Source organism: Anabrus simplex, chromosome 8 (genome assembly GCF_040414725.1).
Source record: "Anabrus simplex isolate iqAnaSimp1 chromosome 8, ASM4041472v1, whole genome shotgun sequence".
NCBI lineage: Eukaryota > Metazoa > Arthropoda > Insecta > Orthoptera > Tettigoniidae > Anabrus > Anabrus simplex.
Window position 1 is genome coordinate 37,672,351 of NC_090272.1, and position 16,014 is coordinate 37,688,364.

General features: G+C 40.3%; 1 protein-coding gene across 1 annotated transcript in view; it reads left to right on the top strand.

The window, feature by feature from the left end:
- Window positions 1-16,014, top strand: part of LOC136879285 (ankyrin repeat and MYND domain-containing protein 1) — a 299,890-nt gene that overhangs the window by 236,806 nt on the left and 47,070 nt on the right. Inside the window, exon 15 of the mRNA XM_068228945.1 lies at window positions 7,397-7,506. Within this exon, the coding sequence (XP_068085046.1) occupies window positions 7,397-7,506 (110 nt within the window). The remainder of the gene's footprint in view (window positions 1-7,396; window positions 7,507-16,014) is intronic.

A 16,014-nucleotide genomic window follows, 5' to 3' on the forward strand; every position in this document is an offset into this window, starting at 1 on the left:
TTACAGGTTGTGCGCCGCACATCAGCCTTGGCTTGGAGGAGGACTCCGGCTCACCATACACAGGTTGGCCTCACTGGGGAAGGGCGGGCCCGTACCCTGCCTCAGGAGCGGTACTGCGCCGCGCTGCTGCGGGGGCACTGAAACATTAAAGCTCGGCTGCAGAATTTTGTTGGACCATCATCATTTTTTGAGGGCACAGGCTTTGTGGAGAGGTTGAGGGGCCAGCGTCGGGAAGATATCCCTGGCATATATAAGCCGCTGTGTGTTATGTTAGCAGGAGACGGGAGCGTGGTAATGGCCATGGTAAGGACAGGATGGCAGTTTAACTGATCGGGGGAGGTTTACAAAAAGTAATTACACACAAAGGAAACAGATTCCAAGGGCAGAAGGCCATAAAGGTGAAACCCCTCAAAAAAAATATAACCTTCCTATTTCTTTCAAAATTATATGAAGCAAGTTAGCACAGAAATTACACCGGTTTCACCTGTGACAGGTGAACCCTAAATATCCTCTCGGTGGCTGGATTGCTTAACAATAAGGTAACGGGAGTAAGGAAATCGAGAATGATACACGGCCCATGAAATCTGGGGGCAAGCTTGCCCGCGGGAACAAAATTCTTGACCATCACCTGGTCGCCTACCTTCAAATTGGTGGGTCTCCGTCCACGATCATATCTTTCCCTAACCTTTTCATGAGACACTTTAAGGTTGGCTTTAGCCTTTTTCCAAAGATCTTTAATGTTATCTGGGTCTATTGTCTCAGGTAGAATGTCACTCAGAGACCAGAGGTTAGAGAGCGGCGTGTTGGGAACAAACTTGAACATCAGCGAAGCTGGCGTAAACTTATGAGATTCATGAACCGCCGAGTTCAAAGCAAAAGCTAACCAATGCAGGGACGTGTCTCACCTGGAATGATCTTCATGATGATAGGCAATAAGCGTGGACCTGAGATTACGATTAACCCGTTCAGCCAGAGATGGTTGAGGGTAATAAGCAGAAGTCGTCACATGAGAGATGGACAGGTCAAAGCAGAATTTACGAAATAGATTAGATGTAAAAGCCTTAGCATTATCAGATACAATATATTGACACGGACCAAAAGAAGCAAAGATAGAATTTAGACAAGTAATGGTGGACTGAGCGGTAGCCAGCTTAGTCGGAAATAACCAAGAAAATCTTGTAAAACCATCTACACATACCAAGATGAACTTGTTAGCATTTCCCTTCGAATGGGGGAAGGGTCCTACATAATCAATATACAGGCGTTCCATAGGGCGCGACGCTTGATGAGAAGACAACAGGCCTACCTTGGTGGACATGGTGGGTTTACTAAGCAAGCAGGATTTACAAGCCTTTACTAGTTCACGGATTTCACCGTCCATACCTTTCCAGATGAACATTTCACGAATCTTCTCACGAGTTTTAAGGATGCCTAGGTGCCCCCCTAATGGGGTCTCATGATAGTACTTGAAGATCATAGGTACAAGAACAGCTGGAACGACAACTTTCATCATCTTATCATGCCTCGAAGGGCAACATAAAACACCATTCCTCAGTACGTAAGGGACAACATGTTCCCCAGAAGAAAGAGTTTCCATAATCGGAGTCAGCGTCGGATCTTCATGTTGATATTTCTCGATATCCCTAAAGAGCATGGGAGCATCTGTTAAGATGGCATTAACCTCAGATAGTGTGGACTCGGGAGGTGATGAACTATCGACTGGTTCATGGGTCTCGACGTCGTTGGAAAACATACGGCTGAGTCCGTCTGCAACGACATTTTCGGTACCTCTGATATGCCTGACATCGAATTGGAAGGCAGAAATACAGATGGCCCAACGGGCTATACGACCAGTACGACGCGGCCTACCTAAGACCCAGCTTAAGGCTTGATTATCCGTCTCCAGGTCGAACTTGACATGTTCCAGATAGAGACGAAACTTTTCTAAGACAAATAAGACTGCCAAACCTTCGAGCTCATAGATAGAATACTTGGCTTCTTGAGCCGATAGAGTCCTAGATGCATAGGCGATGGGTCGCCTCCCTAGTTCAGTCTCTTGAAGAAGGACTGCAGCTACCACCGACGACGACGCGTCAGTTTGGATGATGAATTTCTTCGAGAAATCAGGCATAGCAAGGACAGGGGCATTACAGAGAGCTAATTTAAGATCTTCAAAAGCGGCTTGTTGAAAAGGACCCCACTCAAATTTGATGCCTTTCCTACGAAGAAGGTTTAAGGGCACCACTCTATTAGCGAAGTTAGGAATAAACTTCCTGAAGAAATTCACCATACCAATGAACCTGGTGATACCTTTGATGTCCTTGGGAGGTTTAAAATCACGGATGGCCTGTGTTCTAGAATGATCGACTGCAACACCATCAGGTGACACAATATGCCCTAGGAATGACATAGAGGGCTTAGCAAAGGCAACCTTGGACAACTTGACAGTTAACCCAGCCTTGCGAAGGCAATTGAGAACTTCTCGCAGATAATCTAGATGTTCTTCGAAGGTCTCCGAAAATACGACGACATCATCCAGATAGTGATACAAGTACTCAAATTTGATGTCGGAGAAGACCCTATCTAGCAGTCTAGTGAGTACAGCTGCTCCCGTGGGGAGCCCGAAAGGCACGCGGTTGTATTCATACAAATTCCAATCCGTGGCAAACGCTGTAAGATGTTTAGACTCTTCGGCTAGGGGAATTTGATTGTAGGCCTGATTCAGGTCCAAGATGGTGAAGAATTTTGTTTTACGAAACCACGAAAAGCAAGAATGAAGGTCAGGAAGGGGCACAGATTGTAACACCACCTTCCGATTGAGAGCCCTATAATCAATGACAGGCCTGAAGCCCCCTTGGGGTTTCGGGACTAGAAAAATAGGTGAAGAATACGCCGACTTAGAGGGCCGAATAATACCATCCTTCAACATTTGATCAATGATTTCCTTCAGAGCCTTCATTTTAGGTGGAGACAGCCTATATGGTGGAAAACGGACAGGAATCAAATCCGTGACCTCAATTTTGTATTCGATAAGGTCAGTAACACAAAGAGTATCAGAGAACACCTCTGGAAACGACTGACACAACTTACGAATACTATCAGCCTGCTCCTCAGGTAGATGTCTAAGGTCTAACAACATCTCATCCTGGGTAGGCGAAATAGATGAACATGATGCAGAATTACATTTCAATAATGGGATTTTACAATTAGACGCAAATTTGAAAGTGCACGACCTACTCTGAAGATCGAGCACAAGAGCAGTGTGAGAAATGAAGTCAGCTCCCAATATAATGGGGCAAGACAAGTGCTTGGCCACAAATAAAATTTAATTTTCCAAGTAAATTTAAAAATACGAATTTTGACATTTACAGAACCTAGAATTTCTAATGGAGATGAATTAGCCGAAACATATTGGACCGAAGACGAACAATAGTCAGGAAGCTTACAAACAGATTTCAATTTTGAATACCATTCAGCCGAAATAATAGAACAAACACTGCCTGAATCTAATAGAGCTGTTATAGGCTCATTATTTAACTCAATTTTGAGAAAAGGTACGGGTGCGGGGGTATCCGCCGCAATCCTAAGACATTCTTTGGGGCATTCAACAGACGAATTTGAGGACTGAATTTTCCCTGAATTTACGACCTGTTTACCAGGGGCTGAGCCTCAGGAAGAGGGATTAGTCGACTCAGCCGAAGCCACTAGTCATTTTTTATTATTGGCATTGGTGGAATTTGCACCAGAAGTTGAGCAGGAGGGGGTGCTATTCGAATTTGGGCAATTCTTGGCAATATGTGAGAAAGCTCCACATTTAAAACAACCTTGTGATGAACCAGCTCCATTATTTGCCCTACTAGATTTGACCAATGGACATTTATTGCGAAGATGGTCAGACGACCCGCAAGCATTACATTTACGGGGTGTAACTGGTCGGCGAGGTGGAGGCCGAGGATTACTAAAAGAAGGCGGGGGTTCTTTCGCTACACGCAAGGAATCGGCGTATCTAACTCCTTCCGATGAGACGGCCAATGCTTCAAGTTCAGAGAAGGTTTGCGGGCACGCCGCGAAACACAAATATGACCTATAGGATGGTGAAATGCCTTCCACAATAGCCTGTACAATCTGATCTTCAGGGAAGTGAAGAGCAAACACCCTAGTATAGAATTTAATATCTTGGATGAAATCTGCCAAGTTTTCATCCAACCGCTGTACACGATAATAGTACTTCTGAATAAGTGAGGACCTTGCCCGAGCCGGGATGAAGTTAGCTAGCAAGTGGGCGTGGAAGTCTTCAATAGATGATTGCTCGGCAATGGCTCTTACTATTTTGTCTGAGAGAATACCAATTGCATAGGGATAGATGATTTGCAAAATCTGACATGGAGAAAGAGAAAAAACAAGGGCATGATCCTGAAATTCAACTAAAAACCTTAAGAAAGAAATAACTTCACTGGTAGTGTTAAGAGAAAACTTAGAGATACCTCTGAGCAACATTGCTAATGGATGAGGCAAGCTGCTGAACCCAGGTGACATAGTAGGTAAAGGTTTAAGTGGCAAAGATGTCAATTCAGAACGTACATTATTCAACGAGGTTCGGCGTTCAGACTCGTTGTCCAATGGGGCAGAGGTTGTTTGAGCTGCAACGGTTTTCCTATTGACGTCTCCCTTAGGAGGCTCTTCCTCGCTACCTACATTCACCGTGACGGGTTGATCAGTTTTGGGAGGAATTTCCCCAGTTAACAATCGGGTAACCTTACTGGACAATTCAGAAAGATTTTCAAGAACCATACTAGCTTCCTTCCTCTGAACGTCATTCAACTTCAGAGACAACAGATCGTTAACTCTATTTGAAAAATGAAATAGCCTGGCTTGCACATGCTTAATTTGATTAGGAGAAGGATCATTTTCTTCAAAAAAACTAACTAAAGATGCTAGCTCAGTAGTATTGTCAGTGATCGTGGAAAGAGAGTCGTCAATTTCTTTCTCTCCCAAAGTGGGGATGGAAATGGGCAAATCAAGGGACTCTCTAAGCTTGTTTGTGTCTACCGCAACCGTGCCTCCAGATTGCACATCCCATTTATTTATTCCCTGTCCCATCGTCACCATAAGACCTATCTGTGTCAGTGCGACATAAAGCAACTAGCAAAAAAAGTAAATTAAGATAGGCTTCCCGGTCATAACCAGGTGGAGGAGTAGGCTGTGGTCTCTGCATTACAACCTGTGTAAATTTACGTTTCCATGGGTTTTCCATTGGTGTACGAGATGTTTCTCGAACAAGTGGTGGGAATAGTTGGAGATACAGATCCGGATGAAATTCTGGAGGATTCAGTTTAGTATTAGCTTCTTGAAACATGACATTGTCTGTATTCATTATTTTCTTTATGAGAGTCTGGTGTTGTTGCGCCGGGCAAACTTCAGAACCGGTTGTATGGGGCCATGACAATCCACAAATTGGTAGAAGTTTTCAGTGCACTCCGCTGTGAAATGCTGCAATGAACAGTGCCCGCACCTAGGAGCCATAGCTCGACAATTTTTATCGGTATGTCCATACCGTTGATACTTCTTACAAATGAGGGGTGAGAATATGAATGGTTGGACATCTAAAAATACTCTAAACAAGGAAACTTGTTGTGGCAAACTTTGCGCTCAGAAAACAACTTTTATAGAGCCCATGGGCACATAGTCAATATGATCTTGATTAGTGGCTTTGCGGTTTAATCGTTGGATTGATTTAACCAGCACAGGAGATTGGATGTTATTGAGAATTTCAGAGTCTGAAAAAGACTTGTCCACACCTCGAATGATATCTACTCACAACACATTTGAGCTAGGTATGAAAGTTTTAACATTGAGGGATTTCAAAATGGGGTGACTTCATAATTAAACTCTACTTGTATGCAATTGTGCGCCCTCTGGGCAACAGATTTACCTCCTGCAATGGTTTGTTCATAAAAAATGCATCCCATTGTCATTGGATGAAGACAACCAATGTTTGAGCAGTGTTAGATTCGACATAGACGATATAGGGTCCATAATGAGCTCTGGGATATATTTCCTGTTCAACTGAGGTTTGAGTTGTAGTACAATTTACATCACATGAGCCACCAGGTGTTTGCAACGCGTTGTTGGGTGTTTGGTTTACATTAGAATGCACATCTTCCTTCATGCATACGGTCTCTTCCCATATGACTGGAATTTGTAAAGGGTCAGACGCTTCCTCGCCCCCGATATTTGCCTCCATTCTACTGACTTCACACCACCAGTATAGGTAGATAGGCACATGGACTTCCGTGCACCTGCCCGCACACGATACTCAAACACAGGGAATACTGCTCGCACTATACTATACGACCGACTTGAGCTGCTGTCAAGTAGGAACTAAGAGCAGTCTTATTAAGTGTCCCGTTTACCATCTTGTCCATGTCACTGTTATGGAAATGAATAAATATTCTGCATTATGAAAATGTAATTTTCTTACTGTTGGAAACTTGGAAATTTATCATGTTATTCAGCTCTTGGGCTGCTACCTCAAAAATAAACGACAGTGAGTTGCATCAAACATGATGACTACTGAATGAAGGTGTAAGCTATCTGGCATTTCCCAAGGGTCGATTCTTGGACCTCTTTTATTCTTAATCTATGTTAATGACATTTCTTCTTATTTGAAGGACTGCAACTATCATCTTTATGCTGACAATCTTCAGATACACTCACACTTTAAAGTCTCTGACATTGACAATGCAATCCACCAACCGAATTTGACTTTATATTTAATTAGCTCATATGCAAAAGAGAACTGCCTATTAATTTATCCAAAGAAAATGCAAGCAATCATAATAGGACATTCTGGCTTTTAACTACACTAAACATCACATATTATGATTACACTCAACTACAATATACAGTACATAATTATATAATCATATAAATATAGCGTTAGCCTCACTGGCGACGGTCGCGAACAGTGCTACCCTTGGAATTAGTGTGCAAATAACTTCCTTCTTCACACGTTATGTTAAGTGTAAGTGTTATGTGTAAGAGAGGGCCATGAGCCCTAACTTTGCCACATACAATGGCATCAAATAAAAATAAATAATATAATAAAAGAAACATAGGTTTAGTACATCATCTCTCAAAAGGATAAGCTAGTACCACCTGTATCTTTGCACACTTGCTGTACTAGTGACTCAAAACTAGGAAAATATATTTCCTACAAAATGTGAAATTTTACCAGGCTGATAATTCTCTGATTTGTTTGCTTTAATAAAAAACAGTTAACATTATGAACAATTTGAAATAATATTTCAGTTTTAACCAGTGAATGAAAACTGACTATAAATTAGACTCTTGTTTTATTCAGAGATAGACTGTGTTATATGATTTCTGTTTGCAGTGCAATGATCTCCTGAATTATGGAGCAGATCCCTTACTGATCATCAAAATTGAAGATAGATTTGAAGGAAACCTTGTTGAACTTGGATACGAGGAACTTGACAGGATGGTGTAAGTATTAGATCCATAACTTTACTCACTGTTCTTAAATCTCTTTTTCTGTGGTGAGGAACAGAACACTTCGTGTGTGATTAGTGTCACTTTACCATATTGATGGTTTCCAACTCTCAATTACAGAGTTTTTCTGACTTTCTCGTCCGATCAATACTATTTATGTTATAAAATTAATTTATGAACATCTAAATTGCACGGTAGTTTCAATCCATGGATCATCCTCAGTTGATTACATTAACAATTAAAATAGTACACACAATCATTAAAAAACCACTATTTGAGTTTGTCATAAATTATGTTTTAATATCTAATAATCGTCCATGTTTCTGTTGAATTAAAACACTCCTCTTGAATTTTATAAATTTGCTGTCTTTAAACCTAGTGAACTATTAGTTTAATTTGTTGCACTGTTGATTGAAAGAGTACAATCACAGTCATTAAAAACCATTTCTGTTTATTAGATTATGTGTTGTACGAGTAAAAGAGCCCGACTTTAAGATTTTAATTTTAACATAAGCATGAAATAGTTCTCAGGGCGAAACTGGATGGACACTAGCTAGGGCTTGGTACAGGAGATAGGGTCCTATCTACAAGAAAAATTTTAATCAGATTGAATAAGAGTTTATTCATGAAATGCATATCAAATTGCACATCACCTCATTGTAGATAGGGGTTATCTTCAACATCGTCCTTTTAATGGTCCGGGTCTCCAGCTCACCGGGCCGAACAGGCGGGAACACGTCCCAGAAGATGCCAAATACTCCGTTAAGATGTGGCCGGAACACCCAGGTTGGTTGTGTACGAGTAAGTCTCGAACTTCCGATGTTCTGGATGATCTCCAATGGTCTCTGACGATGTTGCAGGTAATCACTCATCACCGAAGTCCAATGTGGCTGATAGACTCGATGTCCACAAAGATTTCGAAAATGTGTTCTTCCACTCGCAGAATTTACAAGTCAAAGTTCATAAAGACCTTGAATAATTGGTTTCTCACCATTGGCAAAATTACAGGTCACTGTCCATAAAGACTTTAAAGAATTCATTCCTTAACACTCGCGAAAATGACAAGTCCATGTTCATAAAGACTTTGAATAATTTTAGAGTTCATCACTGGTAGAAATTGCAAGTCAATGTCCACAAAGACTTTGAATAATTTTAGAGTTCATCACTGGCAAAAATTATAATTCACTGTCTGTAAAGACTTTGAATAAATTTGTTCCTTAACACTCACAGATATTACAAGTCCATGTTCAGAAAGACTTTGAATAATTTTAGAGTTCATGTGCGCACAACTGATAATTCCCATATGGCCGTGATGGTTTAAGTTCCGCATGAAGACTGTAACTACTCGAAGATAGCCTCTGACGACTACGGCAGCGTGTAGAGCCAGGCTGAATACTCAGCTGTGACTGACTGATCAGGCTAAAGTGAGCCCTCCTTATATTCGGTTTGGGGGCTTCTACGTCATCATAGAGCGTGATCCCTTGAAACTGGTTATCTCATGATTCCCTCGACAGATTTATTTGAGATTCACGCTTTGCGACGTTTATGTGATTCCCTTCAAAATGACATGTCGCTCAAGTTGCTACCATAATTATTAGAGGAGTTTTAAAATGTTCTTAATCGAATGTTCGTGAAGGTGCGACACTTGAATCCAGAACATACCAGGTCAGGCCAGTTACACTTGGCATGTCAGGCGGTGATCTATCTTGCCCCTGCAGCTACATCACACACACACAGCTGTCCTCAACTCGCTCGCTTGTTCCACCGAATGTAAACAAACCGGGCTTGCTCGGAATATTGCGCGTGATGATTAAATGCAATTAACTATCAACAAAAATACGCATGTACAGGTCGTAACCGGTACAGTATGTATGTTCAGTCCGTCAGCGATGCCGCTGGTGGGATCCTCAACAGCTCTGCCATCAGCTGTCATAGATGGCCTAGGCATCACTGAAGAGGCGTACTAGGGAAATGAGGAGTGAGGTAGTTTTCCGTTGCTTTCCTCACTGAGTCAGAGTTGGTATTACATATCAGTCTGCCAATCCCATCGAAATGCATACAGCAACCGACCCCATGAGCAACATTTTCACACCATTCATAGCAGGGACTGGCTGCATAAGGACTGGCATTACTAGCATCGCTCATACCTCAGTCACTTTCATGTTGTCAAAGCCAAGGATAACACAGAGACAGATCTATGAAAGTAACAAAATTGCTCTAGCCTATACCAGAAGACATAGTGCACTGTAAACACTAGGTCCTGCCAGCAAAGGCTTTTATTAGATTATATGACTGTATTATTTAACAACATTTCAAACAAAATTGTTTTTAATGACTGTGATTGTGCTCTTTCAGTCAACAGTGCAACAAATTAAACAAATAGTTCACTAGGTTTTAAGACAGCAAATTTATAAAATTCAAGAAGAGGGTTTTAATTCAACAGAAACATGGACAGTTATTACATTTTAAGATGTAATTTATGACAAACTCAAGAAGTGGTTTTTAATGATTGTGTGTACTATTTAATTGTTAATGTAAACAACTGAGGATGATCCATGGATCAAAACTAGTATTGTAATTTAAATGTTAATAAATTAATTTTATAACATATACCGTGTAGTATTGATTAGGTGGGAACGTCAGAAAAACTCTACAACTGTGAACAGAGCACCTGACAATCGAGGGGAAGGAAAAAAGATTCCATGAACAGTTGAAGCTTTTGCTTCACTAAAGATCTTCTCATGTGTCTGTTCCTGGGTCTGTTGATGACTCACTTTCTGGAGAGGCAGAAGAGCTTGATTGTTGCTTTTAAATGGCTCTCAATTTTACAAATTTTACACTTTCCTGCATGGACAACTGGCAGAGATTACTGCACGAGAGAGAGAGAGAGAGAGAGAGGGGGGGAAGAGAGGTGGGATCTGACCCAGCTTCTATATGGCGGAGGCCATGATGCATAGATCATGGTCCAACACAAATCAAGAACTTTGACGTCTTGTGGACTCGTTGGCTGTTCATAGATACCATCATAAAATCTGCAAAAACAAGTGTTTTAATGACCAAAAAACAACCCATGGCGCAAAACCCATCTTGTCAAAGAGTGGTGACTCAAAACTAGGAAAACACATCTCTAACAAAATTTAAAACCATTTAAGAAAAGAGATAGAAACAAAATTGAAGTTTTTCAAATGTAGATAGATAACATACCTATCTGAGATTCTTCAGCCACATCTCACAAAGACATTGTGCCATGCAAAATATACTTTCATTAGGAAAAATGAAAGGAAAGGAAATGGAATAACCAATAAAAGCTTGGTTGAGGTGCCACAGCTGGCAAAGAACTGCAGTAACTCCAGTAATACACGACATGCCACCACACCTTGACTGATGACAGACATATAAAGAAAGACTGATAGGAACATATAATAGAAAACATGCAGTGACATGTCAGTGTGGGAAGAGGGAGAGATAGTAAGGAAACACAAAAAGACAAGGACAGTCTGACGAGTTCCATCAGTAGGGACAATCTTCACAGTGTTGTTATCACAAAGACGCACACATGAAATGCTGTCAATTGTGTACACTGTTTTATTTACAGATTATTTACACATTACACACATATGCACCAATAAACGGCCATCATGAACAAAACACTGCTACGAAGAACCAGAAGAAGACTGGAGACTGCAACACTTGTTTGTCAACCAACTACCAACGTAACAAATTCACATACTTGCACTCGTAACTGTCACTAAAACAACTCCACTCAACCCTCAGAACTGTCTCTGTATATACATTACCTGGCCAGGCTTCTAGAAGAATATGACACAACATGTTTTCTCATAATTTCGAGAGTCTCCAATAACTTATTTACAATGAATGGAATTTTCTGTAACACTCTAGTTCCAAAGATACATTGTTCTGGACTATTACCGTGTGTTGTACAATATTGCAGTGGATTTATACATTGTATATACAGGTAATGAAAATTATTTACTAATAATTATGTGTTCTTACATTAAATAAACTCATATTAATATACATACGGCAGATGTTTCATGACATAACCTCACAAATAATATGATCACGATTTATGCCAAATAAAGTATGTACATAACTACATAAATAATACTAATAATAATAGATGTAAACAGCTTCATAGCCACACCTCACAAGTAATAATAATAATAATAATAATAATAATAATAATAATAATAATAACAGTGATATTTCCATTATTTACCCATGGGTTAGAGAATTGTTTCCAAGTTTTACTAGTCCATTACATTTGCATCAACAGATGAAGTATAAGATTAGAAAAAAGCCAGATAAACATTGGCAAAGGAAAGATACAAACATGATAACAAAACAACCACCAAACACTGGGCAACTAAAGCAGAACCGTGGATGGTACAGATAGAAATTACAAGGAGATAAGAGGGTTTCTGAGAATATCAAAGAAAATCAGTCTAACAAGTAGATGTATTGAGACACAAGCAATAGTACAGAATGTTACATTTCTAATTATGACAAACGATAGGAAAATGTTTAAAAAATTGCAGATAAAGTATGACAGCATTGCATTGGTTACATATCATCTGGACACTGCTAGGTTAAAATGGAATAGAGACTCCAGAATATTCTCAAATGAAATTGATAAATCCAATTTGATGGCATAGGCTAATATTTGAACAAGAGTCCACAAATACAAAGGATGACCAGTCTACAATCTTTAACGAAACAACCCATCTTCACAGTAAATTTATACAAACAGCCTTGAAGTACAAGAGTGCTGAAGTCATCATCATCATCGTCGTCATCATCATCATCAATGCCCCACTCCAGTCGCCCGGGTGTGGTTAACTAGCCTCCTCCATTCCTTTCTGTCCTTACACTTTTCCTGCTCCATCACTTCCGCCACATCCAATCAAGCTTCTCTAATGTCCTTCCAAATCTGATCCATCCACCTTCTTCTTGGTCTTCCAACTGGTCTCTTTCCCTTAACTTCTCTTTCCAACTCCCTTCTTGCTACTTGTTCCTTTCCCATTCTTTTTACATGTCCAAATCATCTCAGTCTTGCTTTCTGTATCTTCTGTGCTAACGGTTCTATGTTAAGTTCTTCTCTGATTTTAATATTTTGAATTCTATCTCTTCTTGTCTTTTTAACCAATGTTCTTAAAAATTTCATTTCTACTGCTTGGATCTTACTATCTTGTCTCTTATTAGTTACTAGCATTTCTAGTCCGTATGTTACAATTAGTATGAAATACTGTTTATATAATGTTAATTTCGTTCTCTTGGGTACTTTGTTCTGAAGTACTGACTATAATTATGCCCGGTCTCTCAAAAACCACAAGATTGGAAGAGCATAATAAGTTACATGAATTAAGAATCCGTTGGCTACCATGTCGATTCCAAGATCGAGTTCAGAATCAGTTCGAGTCAGAATCTAAAAATATAAGTTCAAGTTACACTATCTCATGGTGCATGCTGGTATGGAAAAGTCCAAAACTAGATAAGACATTTACAGCAACATCATAAAGATGATCTTCTCACAGTGCCTCTCTCCCCAACAGTCGAAACATGTCTCCATGTGAAGGCCATATGAGGCAGCAAGTCGGAGAGGGGAGGGGCATGAGGGGAGGTTATGTCACCCGCAACACACAACAAATTCGAAGATACTGGAACATTCGAGGCGTGAGGCAAGCTGATAGCAATGACATCAGCGGACACTTGACGTATGACCACGAGGTTCGGTGATAAATCAGCCGGCGAAGAAGGAAGGTGGTGATCACTGCTGGTGTTTAATATGAGGTGGTGCGAAGGAAGTACGACAATAATTGGCGGACATAGTGAGTCCATTACAATATAAGAGGACAAGAGGAAATCAACTGTTTAATAAGTAATGGATTGGAACAAACAAGCTTAGATCAATTATTATACAGGGTCTTTATTTATGCTTGGCAAGGACTTTCTCGCTTGACCTTGGCCACTAGTGACGGTTCAGTTGCCAGCTACTGCACGTGCTTATGTACGGCAGAATACGGTGCTCAAAATCATTATCATGCATTTATCATGCATTTCACTCACCATTTTTACATTTTATGCTGAAAATGGTCCCCATGCGCTGCCAAATATAATCGGCATCTCCTAATGAAGTTTTTGGTTACTCTACCAAGTTCTTCAGCACTGATGGATGCAATTGCAGCTCTTATATTGTCTTTAAGTTCATCTAGTGTGTGAGGGTTGTTCCCATAAACTACATTTTTTTAACATTCCCTACAAATAAAAATCACATGCCATTAAATCTGGGCTACAAGGGGGCCACAGATTTTTGCTTATGATCCTCATACCAAACGCACTTCAGTAAGGAGATAACGACCTTTACATCTATTGTTCACATTTGAATCTCTTGGCCAGTTGTTTTATTGTCCAATTGATAGGAATGGGTCTCCCTGGAAATTTCGCTCGAAACTTTTGTCTTGTCCTAGCGCACGATTTTCTGCACTTAATGTAAGTATTGTGTAGATATACACATTCACGTAACAAATATTTCACATACATTACAGCACTATACACAATTACAATAAAACACTATATAATACGATATACAGTACGCAGTAGCTTCATTGAACACCCTACTATCTCGTAGCTCAGCTCTCAGCAACTGCAGGAAGTGCCGGAAACTGCGCGCACCAGTGGCCGGTAACGGCCTGTCATCGGCGGCCAAGGTCAAGCGAGAAAGTCCTTGCCAAGAGGTCTAATGGTGAAGATGGGATAGGAAAGGGCTAGGAGCAGAAAGACAGAGCAAAGTTGGCTGTGCGGTTAGGGGTGCGGAACTATGAGCTTGCATCTGGAAGATAGTGGGTTTGAACCCCATTGTCGGCATCCCTGAAGATGATTTTCCATGGTTTCCCATTTTCACACCAGGCAGATGCTGGGGCTGTACGTTAATGAAGGCCATGGCCGCTTCCTTCCAACTCCTAGCCCATCATCATCATGAGGCCTGTTTGAATCGGTGCGACATAAAGCCAACGGTGAAAAAAAAAAAAAAAAAAGAGCGGAAAGCAAGTGAAATACAGCATGGTGTGAAAATGTGAAACCACAGAACACCATCTTCATGGCCGATGACAGTGGGGTTGGAACCCACTATCTCCCGAATACAAGCCCACAGCTATGTGACCCAAACTACAGTCACCCACTCAGTAAGAAAGAATTGTATGTGATCAAATATTTACATTGGTTCACACAGAAGCATTAACACCCATGCAAATGAAGAGCTGGGTGCCCGTTGAGACTGTCCTGTGCGACTAGACTGGTATGACTGAGATGCAAGCAGTGTACATATGAAGCAAAAGAGTGAACACACTGCTCACGGTACAGGAGGAGTGAAGTTTGTTTATGACTACAAAGCTTCCTTCGCACATTTTCAATGAGTACAATGTAAAAAGAAGACACTATAATCGCAGGAAAAAGTACCTTTTTTTTAATAGTCGTGCTTTATTTATACAGTGTTCAATATTAATAAATGTGATTTTATTTCGCTATATTTCCATATTCAAAGAAAATTGACTCATTACAATTTTCGTGTTACAATGTAGTCACTCAAAATACAAACAAGTATGTTGTATTGTATTTTCCCCAGGCTTTATATTTTATCAGACTTAATTCTGACTGAACAAGTGGTGGCGTGGTTAGGATCACATGGCTATTAGCTTCCATTTGGGAGATAGATAGTGGGTTCGAACCCCACTGCCAGCAGCCCTGAAGATGATTTTTCGTGGTTTTCCATTTTCACACCAGGCAAGTGCTGCGGCTGTGCCCTAATTAGGGCCATGGCCTCTTCCTTCCCACTCCTAGCCCCTTCTTATTCCATCGTCACCGTAAGACCTATTCCCCATGGGAATCAACATCTACATCAGACCTATCTGTGTCGGTGTGGCGTAAAGAAAATTATAAAAAGAAAAAATTACTTTTAATTATTATCAAAATTAATCTACCTCTTATGTAGATAAATGCACTGTGGATGTCCACAGCAAACATTTGACGTATAGGTTCGATAGTTTCTGAGAAGAGTGTACCTGCAAGGATCTTACCTGGCACCATTCTTCTTTCATACGTACATTTTGGTGACTTTACAGAGATATGGGTTTGTAGCATGCAAGTTACGATTTATTATTTCTTGGATGGGACTGATAGAATTTCCACTGTTCCTGTTATTAATTCAATAAAATAATTATGGACTGTCTATGGACTGATGACCCAAACAACAGAACAAAACTTAATACATAATTCAATAAGTTTTATGTTTGATTTTGCACATTGTTCTACTGTATTGTGACTCCCACTTCATTGAGTTTCTGAAAATTGTATTTAAAACTTATCCTCAACCATTTTAATTCAGTCATCCCCTACTATTATTATTTCATATGGCAGAAGGATACAAGTTTACAACCAATGATAAAAAAAATGTTTACAACTACATACAGTACATATTTGAGTAGT